Here is a 12,240-nt window from a genome sequence, read left to right on the forward strand (position 1 = left end):
GCCAGCCTGTCTGCGTTAGAACAAAGGGAATTCTGCCCGTCTGATTTGGGCCAGATAGTGGTTTTCTACTTCCCCAGTGGTTTGCTGTACCATTGTGGAAGTTTGAATACTTTTCCATAAGTTAAGCAAAACTTCCTCTTCATTCTTCCTGCATTTGCCTTTATCTGCAGTCAAGCTTTGGCTGCTGAGGCGGCCTTTGCCCTGGTTTAGCATGAGAAGAATAGTAACATTGGCTTGAAAAGAGATTCAAGAGATGATTATGGGATTATTCAGTAGGCTTGTCACCAGAGAATTTATCTGTTACAAAGGGCATGTAGATTTTTTTTTTCTTATGGAATTTCTACTTTAGCAACCGTGTGCCTGTGTGTGTATTACGGCATCTGCAATAGCTGAGCTTTCAGAGAACTTTTGTTCGTATGTCTTGCTTCTTCCCAGTATCTTGTTTTTCCAGAAAGTTCTTTTGCTTAACGAAGGTTCTCTGAAAGGGCAAGGGTTCGAGAGCCTTACCTGCAGTATAAAGTGAAAAAGACCATTTTGGGGAAAGTGTGATTTTATTTGCATTTCAGCAGGTAGGAGAAATCTACTAAAAATGTGTTCCCTCTGCATTTGGAAGCTTCAGCTTCCCCTGTGTGAGGGGAACATGTTTTTATCTTTCTTACTGAGAAACAAAGGATGGACTTAGCCACATTTTTTTGGTTCTGCCGAACTGCTCTGAGCTGGCAGTTAGCTATAGTAGTTAAGGCACTTTGATGAGTGCCTTGGGGTTACTCTTATGCATAATTGTGGCAATTCTAATATTTAAAGGTGAATATGGTATGATAAAGAATGAGCATTCACATGTGATTTTTTTTTTTTTCAATGTACATGGTGATGGCAGCAGACATTAATTCCATCCGTGGATATTTACCATGTAGCTGCCATGACCCAGCACTGACTTAGCTCTATTTATCGAGTGAACAGGACAGAATGGACCCTGACTCTTCTTCACATGTCCTTGTTGAGCCCACCCAGGCAATTGTTTTCACAGAGCAAGAGGAGAGGCAGGGTTAGCTGTGTCTAGTTTGGCTCCGAAGGTCCGGAAGCCACTGCTGCCTCCATCAGCTGTGTGGTCTGAGTCGGTCACATGTGCCTGGGTTCTTCCTCATTTTGGAAACATTTGAGAACCATTTCTGTCATTTTGGGGATGATGTGAAGATGAATACAGTTACGATCCACTTTTGGTTTTTTAGAGGTAGAATATTCTGTCTGTTCCTTCTTCATTTACTTCTTTTCCTGCCTTCTTATTCTCACAATCACTGGGACTTCCAGCAGAGGATAGGCCTGGAAAGAGAAAAGACAGTGAAGTGGACCCAAACTTCATGGGCCCGAAGATGAAGGACGCAGCTCCAGGGTAAAGGGTGTAGGGTTCACAGGGCTGACGGTAAGAGGGCAGGTGAGTTTGGGGGACAGTGGATTTCATTGCCCTCTGGTTCACCAAGCCAGGCTTTTGGAAATATGTTCATTCCTTTGAGAAAAAGCTATATAAAAAGCGCCATGACAGTAGTAGAAGTCAAATACTTGCTGTTTACTGAAAGTGATTAGAATTTTCTGGTGGCATTTCCATGTTTAGGAAAGTACAGGTAGGTGTCTCAGAGGAGGCAGAGGGTGACCGTTTCAGTTTGCCTTCAGAATGCTGATCTTTCATTTTTTTGGAGATATATATATGAATTTTTTTTTTTTTTCTTTACAGAATGAAGTTGGCCTACTGGAGTTCTTCCAGAATGTGATAAAAGAAACTAGGGCAGAGCCGAAAAAAGTAACTAGTTGGGTCCTCAACATTTTTCTGGGTTTTTTAAAGCAACGGAACCTTGCTGTCAATGAGAGGTGAGTAGGGTCTGGGGATTCTTTCTTCCTTTATGATGAACTCTGTGTCCAGAAGCAGTTTAAGTAGGGCAGGGCTGGTGTTTTGTTCTCCGTCGTTCCCCTTAAGATCTCCTAACAAGACACAAACACCCTTGTGAATTCCAGATTCTAAACCTATCCGCCATCACCTCTGAGATTTCATTTATTTGTTCCAATCTCTGACTGTCCGTACTGCCCTTTGTACCATGCAGGGCTGGGGGCCTGAAGATGAGTAAGACCAGGAGTCTACAAGCTGGTGGGGAATACAGATCTGTAAGAAAACAGGCATTCACCTCAGTGTGGTCCTGTTAGGCCAGAGGCACACAAGGTGCCATATATGAACACCAAGGGGGCCTGGCCTGAGGCCAGAAGATGACAAAGGTTTCCCACAGAGGATATGCTGGAACCAGGCCCTGAAGACCTAGTGGGAGTTGCCAGGTGATGGGAGGGATGAGGGGATTCTGGGTAAGGGAGTGGCCATTGGACACTCAGAGACGAGCAGGCATGGAGGCTTAGGAAACCCAGAAACTTCGGGGTGCCAAGGGGGCACGCAGGAAAGCTCAGGAGAAAGCTGCAGAGACCACCAGAGGCCACCGTGCAAACACTTCTGTCAGCAGCTCTCAAAGCTATAGATCTCCAGCACACTCCAGTTTCACTCGGAGGGGTGGAATGGAAGAACAGACCAGAAGCAAGGAGCCTGTTGCCAGAGTGCCAGTAAGAAATGCCATGGGCCTCAGCTGAGGTAGATGGGAGAGCAGTTATCTCACATCGCATGACTTCCAGTTCTTACTCGGACAGCGGAGCAACATGGAGGATAGTGTTTTTCAGCCTGGCGAGAGCTAGAGGAGGAGGAATGAGTTCAGAGGGAAGGGGCGGGGCAGGATGCCATGTTCCATTTTGGACGTGCTGAGCTGGGCTGCCTGTGGGACAGACATCCCCCTCACGGACATAACCAGGAGGCAGGCAGATATATGATCTACCACTGACGGGAGATATCTGGCAGGTATAAATCCTAGAGTTCTCATTTGTTCGTTATTCAGCACATGTTTATTTAGACTCTGTGCAAAACACTGTGCTAAGCATGGGAAGATCAGTCAGCACACAGATATAGTCCCTGCTCTCTGAGCTGACAGTCTAGAAGCTGGTGATTAGAAAGCAGTGAGCTAGCAGTTGCCCTGAGAAGGCGAAGGTAACAGCTAAGCTAAGGCCTGAGGGAAAGATGAGTAAGGTTAGTCAGGCAAAATCCAAGAGGTAAGAGTGTTCCAGGTATAGGGAATAGCACGGGTAGAAATCGTGAGGTAAGTTCAGGCATCATACTTCTGGCAATGCAAGCGCATAGTCCAGTATGGGTGGAACGTGGACTTCGTGGCTTATAGATGGTACTTGAAGTTGTTAAAGCGGAAGAGAACTGTCAGGGAGGGTACGGCCTGATAAGATGCTTGAGGAAGGAGCCGGAGATGCTCTAGACTCTTAAGTGAGAAGCGTGGGCAGAGAAGGAGGCAGCCGAGAAGAAGTGGCAGAGAAGAGGAAAAGTAGGACAGAGTTAGCACCACAAAAGCCTAAGAAAAGGAAAGTTTCAGGAAGGGAGGAGCAAGCAGCAAATTTAAATGGGAGAAGGAGGGAGAGTGAATTCATCAGGAACCCCAGGATGATGGCGGGGGCCTGGCAGGGTCCCAGTGGAAGGGGCAGCCCAATCTCAGCAGGTGTGTCATTTGTCTTAGCAGCCTCCCATGGCCACGGAGAAGTGGAGGAGGGGGGACAAGCATATGTTGATACGTGATTCTGAAAAACTATTCCCTCAAAGGAGGTTAACACCATACAGTGCCAGTTTCACATCCAGCCTCTGCTTGCAACGTGTATATGTATGTTGTAATGTGGCATTTGGGATCAATTCACTTCCTCACTTAGCTCCTTACCACCAGTGGCCTTGGATGAGTTCCCCTCTATGACCCTCCATTTCTTCGCTATGAAACAAAAATGACAGTACCTGCCTCCAAGGGTTTTTGAGAGGAAAATGCACAGTGCCTGGCACATAGTGAGCCCTCTGTGTTAGTTTCCTTCTCTTTGCCAGGTCAGTATACCAAGTACCAAAACAGTGGCCACCCTCAGTCCCCTAAATTCCTGTGGCATCTGTGGCCTTTTTGTCGTTCATTCCTGTCCTTTAAGGTTTGGCCTCTCTTCAGAAACTCCACTCTACACTGAAAATATTGTGGCCTTCAGTGAAGACTGGAACCATCTACAAGAGTTTATGGAGGAGATACAACTGTATCTTAAGAATGGCCTTAAAGAACGGATAGGATTTGGGGAGGCAGAGGTCTGGGCAGCACCTGTAGGGAGCCAAGGGTGGAATGGCAAAGAACTGGCATGTTTTTAGACCGAGGAGGAGCATAGCTTACAGGAGCAGAGAATGGAAAACGGCAGCAAGCACTGCTTCCTGTATGGTTGGAGCAGGGCTGGAATCTGAGGGTGTGGGAAGTCACAGGGGAGGTTAGCTGTGAATCCAGTAAATACGTGTGGAGCACCACTAAAAGGACCCCATCCAGGCCCTCAAGGAATTCTCCATCTCCTGGGGAGGACTAGACTCATGCATCAATATTTTATTTCAAGGCAGAAAGGGGTGCTTCCTGTTTTAGAACTATGCACAGTGCAGTGAGAGCAGAGAGGAGGGAGATTGATGTTGGCCAGGAGAAGCTGGGAAGGCTTCAAGGTGTGGTTTGAGCTTTTGGAGGAGTTACCGATCTGATCTTTAAATGTATGGTTTTCCATGTTATTGGCTGTGATTCTTAAAGTCACTGACTTTTCTTGGCAGAGACCTTAGATAACCTTTGGTTCAGCTCATTCCTTTAGCAGACAAGGTGGCATACCTCAGGTGGTGAGCTGCTAAGACTGGAAGCCACGTCCCCGGACTTCCGAGCTAGTTTCTTTCTATATTGGTCTATAAAATTAGGGGTTTGCTCGACAACCATGTTGGTAGCTGTTAAAGGAGCTAAGGTTAATAAATTAGCTTGTCAAGTGCACTTGGAGCCCCTGGTATTTACCCAAACAGTTCATATGCACTAGAGTTTTAAGAACCCAAAGGGTACCCCGTTCTACATAGAAGGATATGTAACTGTTCCAAAAGCAGGTAAAGAGGAAGCTAAACAATAGCTCTATCACACAATTTATGTAGATCAAGAGCCGAGGATCCAAAACCAAGCTGTAGGCAGCCTCTTTCTACACAGTTCAAAGAACCATTAGCTGGGCTGGATACACCAGCCTCACCTTGGAATAAACAGTAATTAGTGCACAACTCAGCTGCTGGGGCTAACATTTCCAGAGCTTAGAATGGCCGTAGCTGCGGAGCTTCGCAGTAGTCTCATGATGACCCCAGGCAGGGAACACTCTGGAGGTCAAGTTGGTAAGAACCGATTTTGCAAATTAGCACTCATCTTTAAAGACCTGTCATGGTGTTTAAAGGGTCCAACCAGAAAAGCTCTTGTTGAACTCAGCTTTTTAATTATTTTGAGCATATTGCTTTGAAAGTTGTTTTTCTGTTAACTCCTTCTAAATCTCTATTAATAACGGGTTTGATGTAGTTAAGAAAGTGGAAATTACAGATACCCTGGCCAAGCATTTCGTGGTGAGATCAGGCAAGCCCCACCATCCAGTTGTCCAGTGTAGTTGAGTGCCCCAAACTTCAGGTCAGCCAGGGGCAGCGGTTCCTGAGGCACTAGCAGATCAGGGCAGGCTTTTGAGCCAAGAGGGGCTTGATGGTGAAGGGAAGGTAAGTCCAGCAGTGTGATGCATGGGATAGCATCCAAGTGGGGCTTCAGGGTTCAGAGCCTGTTAAAGATCATTCTGGCGGGCCTGTGAGCGAACATTGCATATGACTTCTTAAACCAAAACAAAGAATATGTGACAGAAACCATGTGTGGCCCACAAAGCCTTAAATACTTACTCTCTGGCACTTCCCGGAAGAAGTTTGCTGACCCCTGGTTTAAAACACGTTTGGTGAGAGCTGGTTGAATCTCATGGTGGAGAGAACTGGACCCCGAAGAAGCAGCGGCAATCTTGGGAACAGATGTGCTTCCTTTCCCTGGCAGCCTGAGGTGGAGGCAGAAGACCACGTGGGAAAGAATGGTGGCCGGTGCTCATTATCGGGCCAGGAGTGAATGAGGGACAACCAGGGAGAGGGAAGAGATGGGAGGCCCAAGGAGAGGAGTTTTCACAAAGGGCTTTAAATGTAGCCCAGAAGTCAGGGTGCAGCAGAATGGGGAAAGCTGTTACGCTTGGCAACAAGCGAGGAGGGGTGTGATTTTTAAGAGAAATCTTCTGTAGAGGGGGAGGATTGGTGCTGCAATGGCACATGCTTACGAGGACAGATAGTAGCCACTAATGCTAGATATTTATCCGTAAAAGTAAGGTAAGAGACCAGGCTTGCAGACTCCGAGATCACTTGCAGACATTTTCAAGATAGGAAGATCTGAGCATTTGTGAGGGTGCATGATTAAAGCCAAGAGAGAGGAAACAAACATGCAAACGGGATCTGCAGGAGTGGAAAGTAATGGGATAAAAGCATGGGTTGAGGGGTTTGTTTGCTGGAAGAGGAGGAGGAGGGCATGATAGAAATTTCTGAGTCGTGCATCATGAGCTGCTGTCCTTATGAAGTGAGAGGTGGGGGCAGGCGCTGAGAAGGGAGGTGGGAAGAAGATGCCGTGGCTGTAACAGTTGCTTTGGTGGGGCCACCGGATAGGGGTGTGGGGAATTCATCGAGAGGAACACAAGGATTATTGAGCAGCAAGAGCCACCTGGATGTCCAAGTCCCAGTGTCCTCCTCCAGGAGCTTCCTGTGTCCCATCTTAGCAGAAGTAGAGAAGGTAGACTTTGGGCTTGAAATGGGTGCAGAGATGGAGATGGGCTGCTCATTTCTCTGATGCAGGGAGGGGGCAGGGATGTGCAGTTGTAGAGGTGGCAGTGCATCTGCTCCCGATGCAAGCTGGAGGTGGTGTCGTGACCCTGAAAGAGTGCTAGCCGGACTAGAGGAAGTGGGCAGATTGGAAGGATCCCTTTGTACCTACACTGGCCTCAGGGGATTGGAAGCTGGCATGCAAAGCTTAAGCGTTTAGGTGTCAGATTCTTCTTAGTGGAGACACATTCACTGTCCAGAGACTGGCATCTGACAGCAACAAATCAGTAGCTTGTGCCTCGGCTGCCAATATGTTGCAAATCTGATGATGGTTTATTTATTTAACTGAGGAGTGGGGTCTTTCAGGATCCGTGTGACAGGTACTGATCTTTGTCATTGTCGTATTCAAGGTTAGCCCTGGCATATCTGGAATTAATGTAGGCGGTATACCAGATAGATATCCCTGTTGGTGGGAAGAGTTCTGTGACACAATTTCTTACTGACCGACTGTGTGTCAAGCATTTGTGGGTACAGAAAGATGAGTGAGAAATCTCAAATGCTGTTAGGTCAGTGGAAATATTTTATGGTGTACATTTATGACCTAACTAACGAATTAAGGTCATTAGATGAGAGGCAAAGTATTTTTAGTTACGTCGTGTTCTATTTCTATTCTCCATCTCCATGTCCCTTATATCATCAACTCATATGGGAGAAGGGACCTTTTCTTTTTTTCATGCTCTAGAAATCCAGTTCAACCTCAATGCTTATTATGGGTTCTATACACTGTCTACACTCTAATCAGCCACTGTATTTTCTAGGATTGCAGAGCATCCAAGGAACCCACATTTTTAAAACAAACTGATTCTTTATTACTTGTCAGTAAGGTAGAAGGCTGGAAAGGGGGTTTATCAGTTTATTTCCCAGCCCTCTGTCCCTCTTGCTGCTGAGATTTAATCAGGGTGATTCACAGATGTTCCGAATGCCAACTTAATAACACCAGACAGTCTCCAAACTTAATTTCCACTTGGAATTACCTCTTATCCATACTTTGGGATAAACAAAGACTTTAAGGATGATGGTCTGCCTCCGTGTGTCAGCTACTTCGAATGAACAACCTTAATGAGGTTTCACTGTGTTTGAATCAGAGTCCAGTAAGTCAGAGCTGGTAAACTTGAACTCAGTTGGTTTGGAATGCATGGAAACTGGATGGGGGCTAAGTGGCAATTTCCTTTTTATTATCTAAAAGCACACAAAGAAATTAATTGTGATTGATGAAAACTAAGACAAAAGGTGTTTTCAAGTGGCGTTAAGCACTTCAAAAGTTTTAGTTTATACAGACATACTAACGTGCTATTTATAAGTCATTCCTATTTAAAACTAGTCCCCTAATGACCTCAGATAAACAGAGTTCTTTTAGCCTAGTTGCTGTATGTGTTTAAAAGTAGCAAAATCAGGGGTGCCTGGGTGGCTCAGACCAGTGGCTCTTGATCTCGGCTCAGATCATGATTTCGGGGTCGTGAGTTCAGGCCCCATGTTGGCCTCTGCCCTGGGCGTGAAGCCTGCTTTTAAATAATAAGATAGCAAAATCACATATTTTAAAAGAAATAGTCTAGGAGCACCTGGGTGGCTCAGTCGGTTAAGCATCCAACTTCGGCTCGGGTCAAGATCTCACAGTCTGTGGTTCGAGCCCCACATCAGGCTCTGTGCTGACAGCTCAGAGCCTGGAGCCTGCTTCGGATTCTGTGTCTCCCTCTCTGCCCCTCCCCAGCTTGTGGTCTCTCTCTCTCAAAAATAATAAACATTAAAAATCTTTTTTAAAATAGTCTATAGTTCAGTGTTACTTTTCACTAAGTCACATCCTAAAGGTATAGATATAATGGATCCTGGGCCCTTCTGTGGTGAAAGCTCTCAGAAAGCTGTTGTGAGCCTGTGGAGGAGAACAGTGTCTGTGCAGATGCCCATGGGGACAGTTAACGAAGCGGATGGCAGTCACTGCACTCTCTTAAGGAAAAGCTCTTACAATTAAAAAGAATTTATATTTGCATAAAAACACTCAGAAAAGTAGCCTTGTTAGCTCTTTTGTTTGAAGTAATTTTTAGACTGATCTTGCATTCGAAAATATTTAATTACTGAGTGGTTGTTTTTTTGGTTTTTTTTGTTGTTGTTTTGTTTTTCTCTTGTCATGGTTCATGAATTTTGCAGCCACTCCTTTTTTTTTTTTTTTTTTTTTGACTAATTAAACTGAGCAGTTGTTGCTACAACTTCTGCCAAACGGCCATTACTGTTGAGTGATAAAACAACACTAGTCACCGAAACTTGTTATATCCTAACCTACAAAATAAATAAAATAGAGCCCCATTGCCCTGTTATTTCCATTCCTGGGTGTGTTATTTAAACCTACAAAACCGAGCACTCTTCTTCTAAATGGGTGTATGCTGACAGTGTGAAATGTACATTTATTTTTCTCTCCTTTTGGGGGCTGCTAGTCCTGTCACACCTTCTGTGCTGGCTGAGCTTCTCAACCTTCTGGACAGAAAAGTAATTTCTTCAGCAGCAGCTAAACAGGTATGTCCCCACTTCCTAAAGTTTCTGACTGCTCTGCTATTCCAGTAGATGTTGTATGTGAAATTCAAATGCCGTCACTAACTGAATTTCATAAAGTATTAAATGCGTGTAAGGGCTGTTTTCATACTGAAAAGGTAGAAACATTTCAGTTAGCAAATGAAAAAAGGCTGGTATGTGCAATGCAGGTAATGTGCTTTCCATCTTTGCTAAGCAGGTGGTTCCTGTGTGGTTTTGCCTGGAACGTTTTCCAAACATTTGTTTATGTGAAAGGCGGGACTGTAGCTTTTGGGGGCTTCGAAGCACATACACTGCCCCTGTGACCCCCACGAGGCCGACGCCAGAGCACCTTCAGCACTGCTCCCTGGCCCTCTAGTCCTTCTCAGTCCCCTGCAGGCTCCCAGCCAGTACTAGGGCCTTATTTGTCTTCATTGCATGATTGCCCCCTGAAATTTAGTCTTCCAGCAAGGAGGATGAGGTCAGACAGACTGCCTCTTGTTTAGTAGATAAAACTTTATACACATGCGCAGTGTATGCAAACTGAGAAAAACAGCATCATCATCAAAGGTGGCCTCTGCCTCGTCTCCTTTCCACCTGACAGTCATAGGTGGGTGAAAGGTTCCTGGAATCCAGAAAAGTCTTAAAGGATAAAGAACACCAAGGTGGCTGCCTTATTTCAACTTTGGGTATCAAAGCCATCAATGCTTCAGCCAGAAACTTAGTGTGACTTTAATGGTGCCTTCTGCATTTAATATTTATACCACATCAACAGTAGTGGCAGGCACAAAGTGAGGCTTTGGAAAAGCAACTGCTTTTGGCTAATTATGAGGCACTGTGGCACTCATACCCAGCTCTGTGCAGTGAAACTGGAGACAGAACTAATAAAGGCTCTGTTTACCCACCGCCCAGTGAGGCTGTCGACTACAGGGACCTTGGCACATGTAGGAAAGGATTTGAGTTGCCTGGATGTCAGAGGAATACAAATGTTTATGACAGTGCTCAGCAGTGACAGAAAGATTAGATGGCCTGAGGGCATGCATATATATATATATATATATATATATACACACACACACACACACACACACACAAGAGCAGATGAATTGTAGCATTTGAAATGAAAGAAGGGAAAAAAAAAATCTTCCCCTTCTCACTCATCCTGCCCCACCAGACGAGGAAAAGGGAGGAAACCTAGTGCAGTGAATGTGATTGGTTTGGTAGGACCAATAGAAAATGCTAGAAGATGCTGATGGTTGGTTCAGATGTAGGTAGGGACACCTTAGATTGTATCAACTTTCAGCATGCTCAAAGGAAGCAGGGTGAATCCTGGCTGCTGTGAGGTAATCAAACTGAAATAAAAGTCTGACTAGAAAGGTGTTAAATGTATGTTGCCTGAGGGAATCTCCTGTATATATTATTGCCTTGGGGGTTTTGCTTTATTTATTTTTCTACTTTGTTTTCTGTATTTAATAAAATCATGTATGATTTTTCTGGTGGAAAAAAAAGGTATTATTTCATTATAAAGAATTTAAGTAATATAGAAAAATATAAAGATCTTCAAATTTTACCACCTTGAAATAACTACCATTAATATTGGGTGGACACCCTTCCAGGCATCCTTCCATACACATGTACTATTAGAAGGATGGATTGCTGGGATGGACAGACGTGAAGTTAGAGAAATAAAGACTTTAGAAAATAAGAAATAAGAGGTTATAGTGATTTTTTTTTTTAGTTTATTTCTTTATGAGCCAGGCAGTTCATTGGCTTTTAGTATATCCACAAACCTATTCAGCCATCACCCTATCTAATTCCAGAACATTCTCATCACACAAAAAAACCAAACCATTAGCAGTCACTCCCCCACTAACCCCTTGCCCTAGGTTACTACTAATCTACTTTCTGTCTCTGTGGATTTGCCTATTCTGGACATTTAACGTAAATAGACTTGTACAGTATGTGGCCTCTGTGTCCGGCTTATTTTACTTAACGTGATGTTTTCAAAATCCATCTATGTTTTAACATGTGCCAGTACTTAATTTCTTTTTAAGGCTAAAGAATATTCTACTGTAAGTATATGCCACATCCATAAATGGACATTTGAGTTGTTTCCAGTTTTGGGCTCTTATTGAAGATGCTGCTTTGAACATTTGTGTTCAGATGTTTTTGATTGAGCATGTGTTTTCAAGTTGGTCACGTGTAGACCTGTACGAACGGAATTTCTGGGTCATATGGTAGTTGTACATTTAACATTTTGAGGAGCCGCCCGACTATCTTCCAAACTGGCTGCACCCAGTTGCATACCCATCAGCAATGTATGAGGGTTCCAGTGTCTCCATATCCTTGCTAGCACTTGTTATTGTCTGTCTTTTTGATTATAGTCGTCCTAGTAGTAGGTGTAAAGTGATAATCTCACTGTGGGCTTGATTTGCATTTCCCTAATGACCAATTATGTTGAGCATCTTTTTGTGTCTTTTGTAGGGTACTTTTTTAAAAGAAAAATGTTACAATTAACTTTTTACTGTATTTTTAAAAAGAATCGAAGTAGGTCTTGGCTTCTAGAAACCCTGTGAGCCGGAGGGTGCTCCAGTAGAGCAGACTCTCTGCTTCTACTCCTTCTTGGTGTTTCCCTCTGACGGATTGGGGTTCTATTAGTGATTAGATGACCAGGAGATGAGGAAAAAAAAGTAGACCAAGTAACTGACTCCTAAGGATGACAGATATGTAGAAAGAGCCATCCTGTCCTTAGAACACTCTGAATTCCAAAGAATCTCCCACTTTATGTCTAATTTACTATTAACGCATCACTCTCCCTTACATCATTGCCCATTATTTCATCCCTTACACATTTCACCGCCCCTTCCTTGGAGGTACTCCGGCAGTGCTCCTGAGATTTACAGGCCTCATCCCCT

The 12,240-nt window shown here is 44.4% G+C and overlaps 1 protein-coding gene across 4 annotated transcripts in view; it reads left to right on the forward strand.

Moving 5' to 3' along the window:
• The window catches only part of GATB (glutamyl-tRNA amidotransferase subunit B), an 89,037-nt gene that overhangs the window by 58,790 nt on the left and 18,007 nt on the right, over positions 1 to 12,240 (forward strand). For all 4 annotated transcript variants that reach the window (XM_043567503.1, XM_043567501.1, XM_043567502.1 and 1 more), the window contains 2 exons: positions 1,730 to 1,863; positions 9,253 to 9,331. In XM_043567503.1, coding sequence (XP_043423438.1) covers positions 1,730 to 1,863; positions 9,253 to 9,331 — 213 coding nt within the window. The remainder of the gene's footprint in view (positions 1 to 1,729; positions 1,864 to 9,252; positions 9,332 to 12,240) is intronic.

This window comes from Prionailurus bengalensis, chromosome B1, assembly GCF_016509475.1.
Source record: "Prionailurus bengalensis isolate Pbe53 chromosome B1, Fcat_Pben_1.1_paternal_pri, whole genome shotgun sequence".
Lineage (NCBI taxonomy): Eukaryota > Metazoa > Chordata > Mammalia > Carnivora > Felidae > Prionailurus > Prionailurus bengalensis.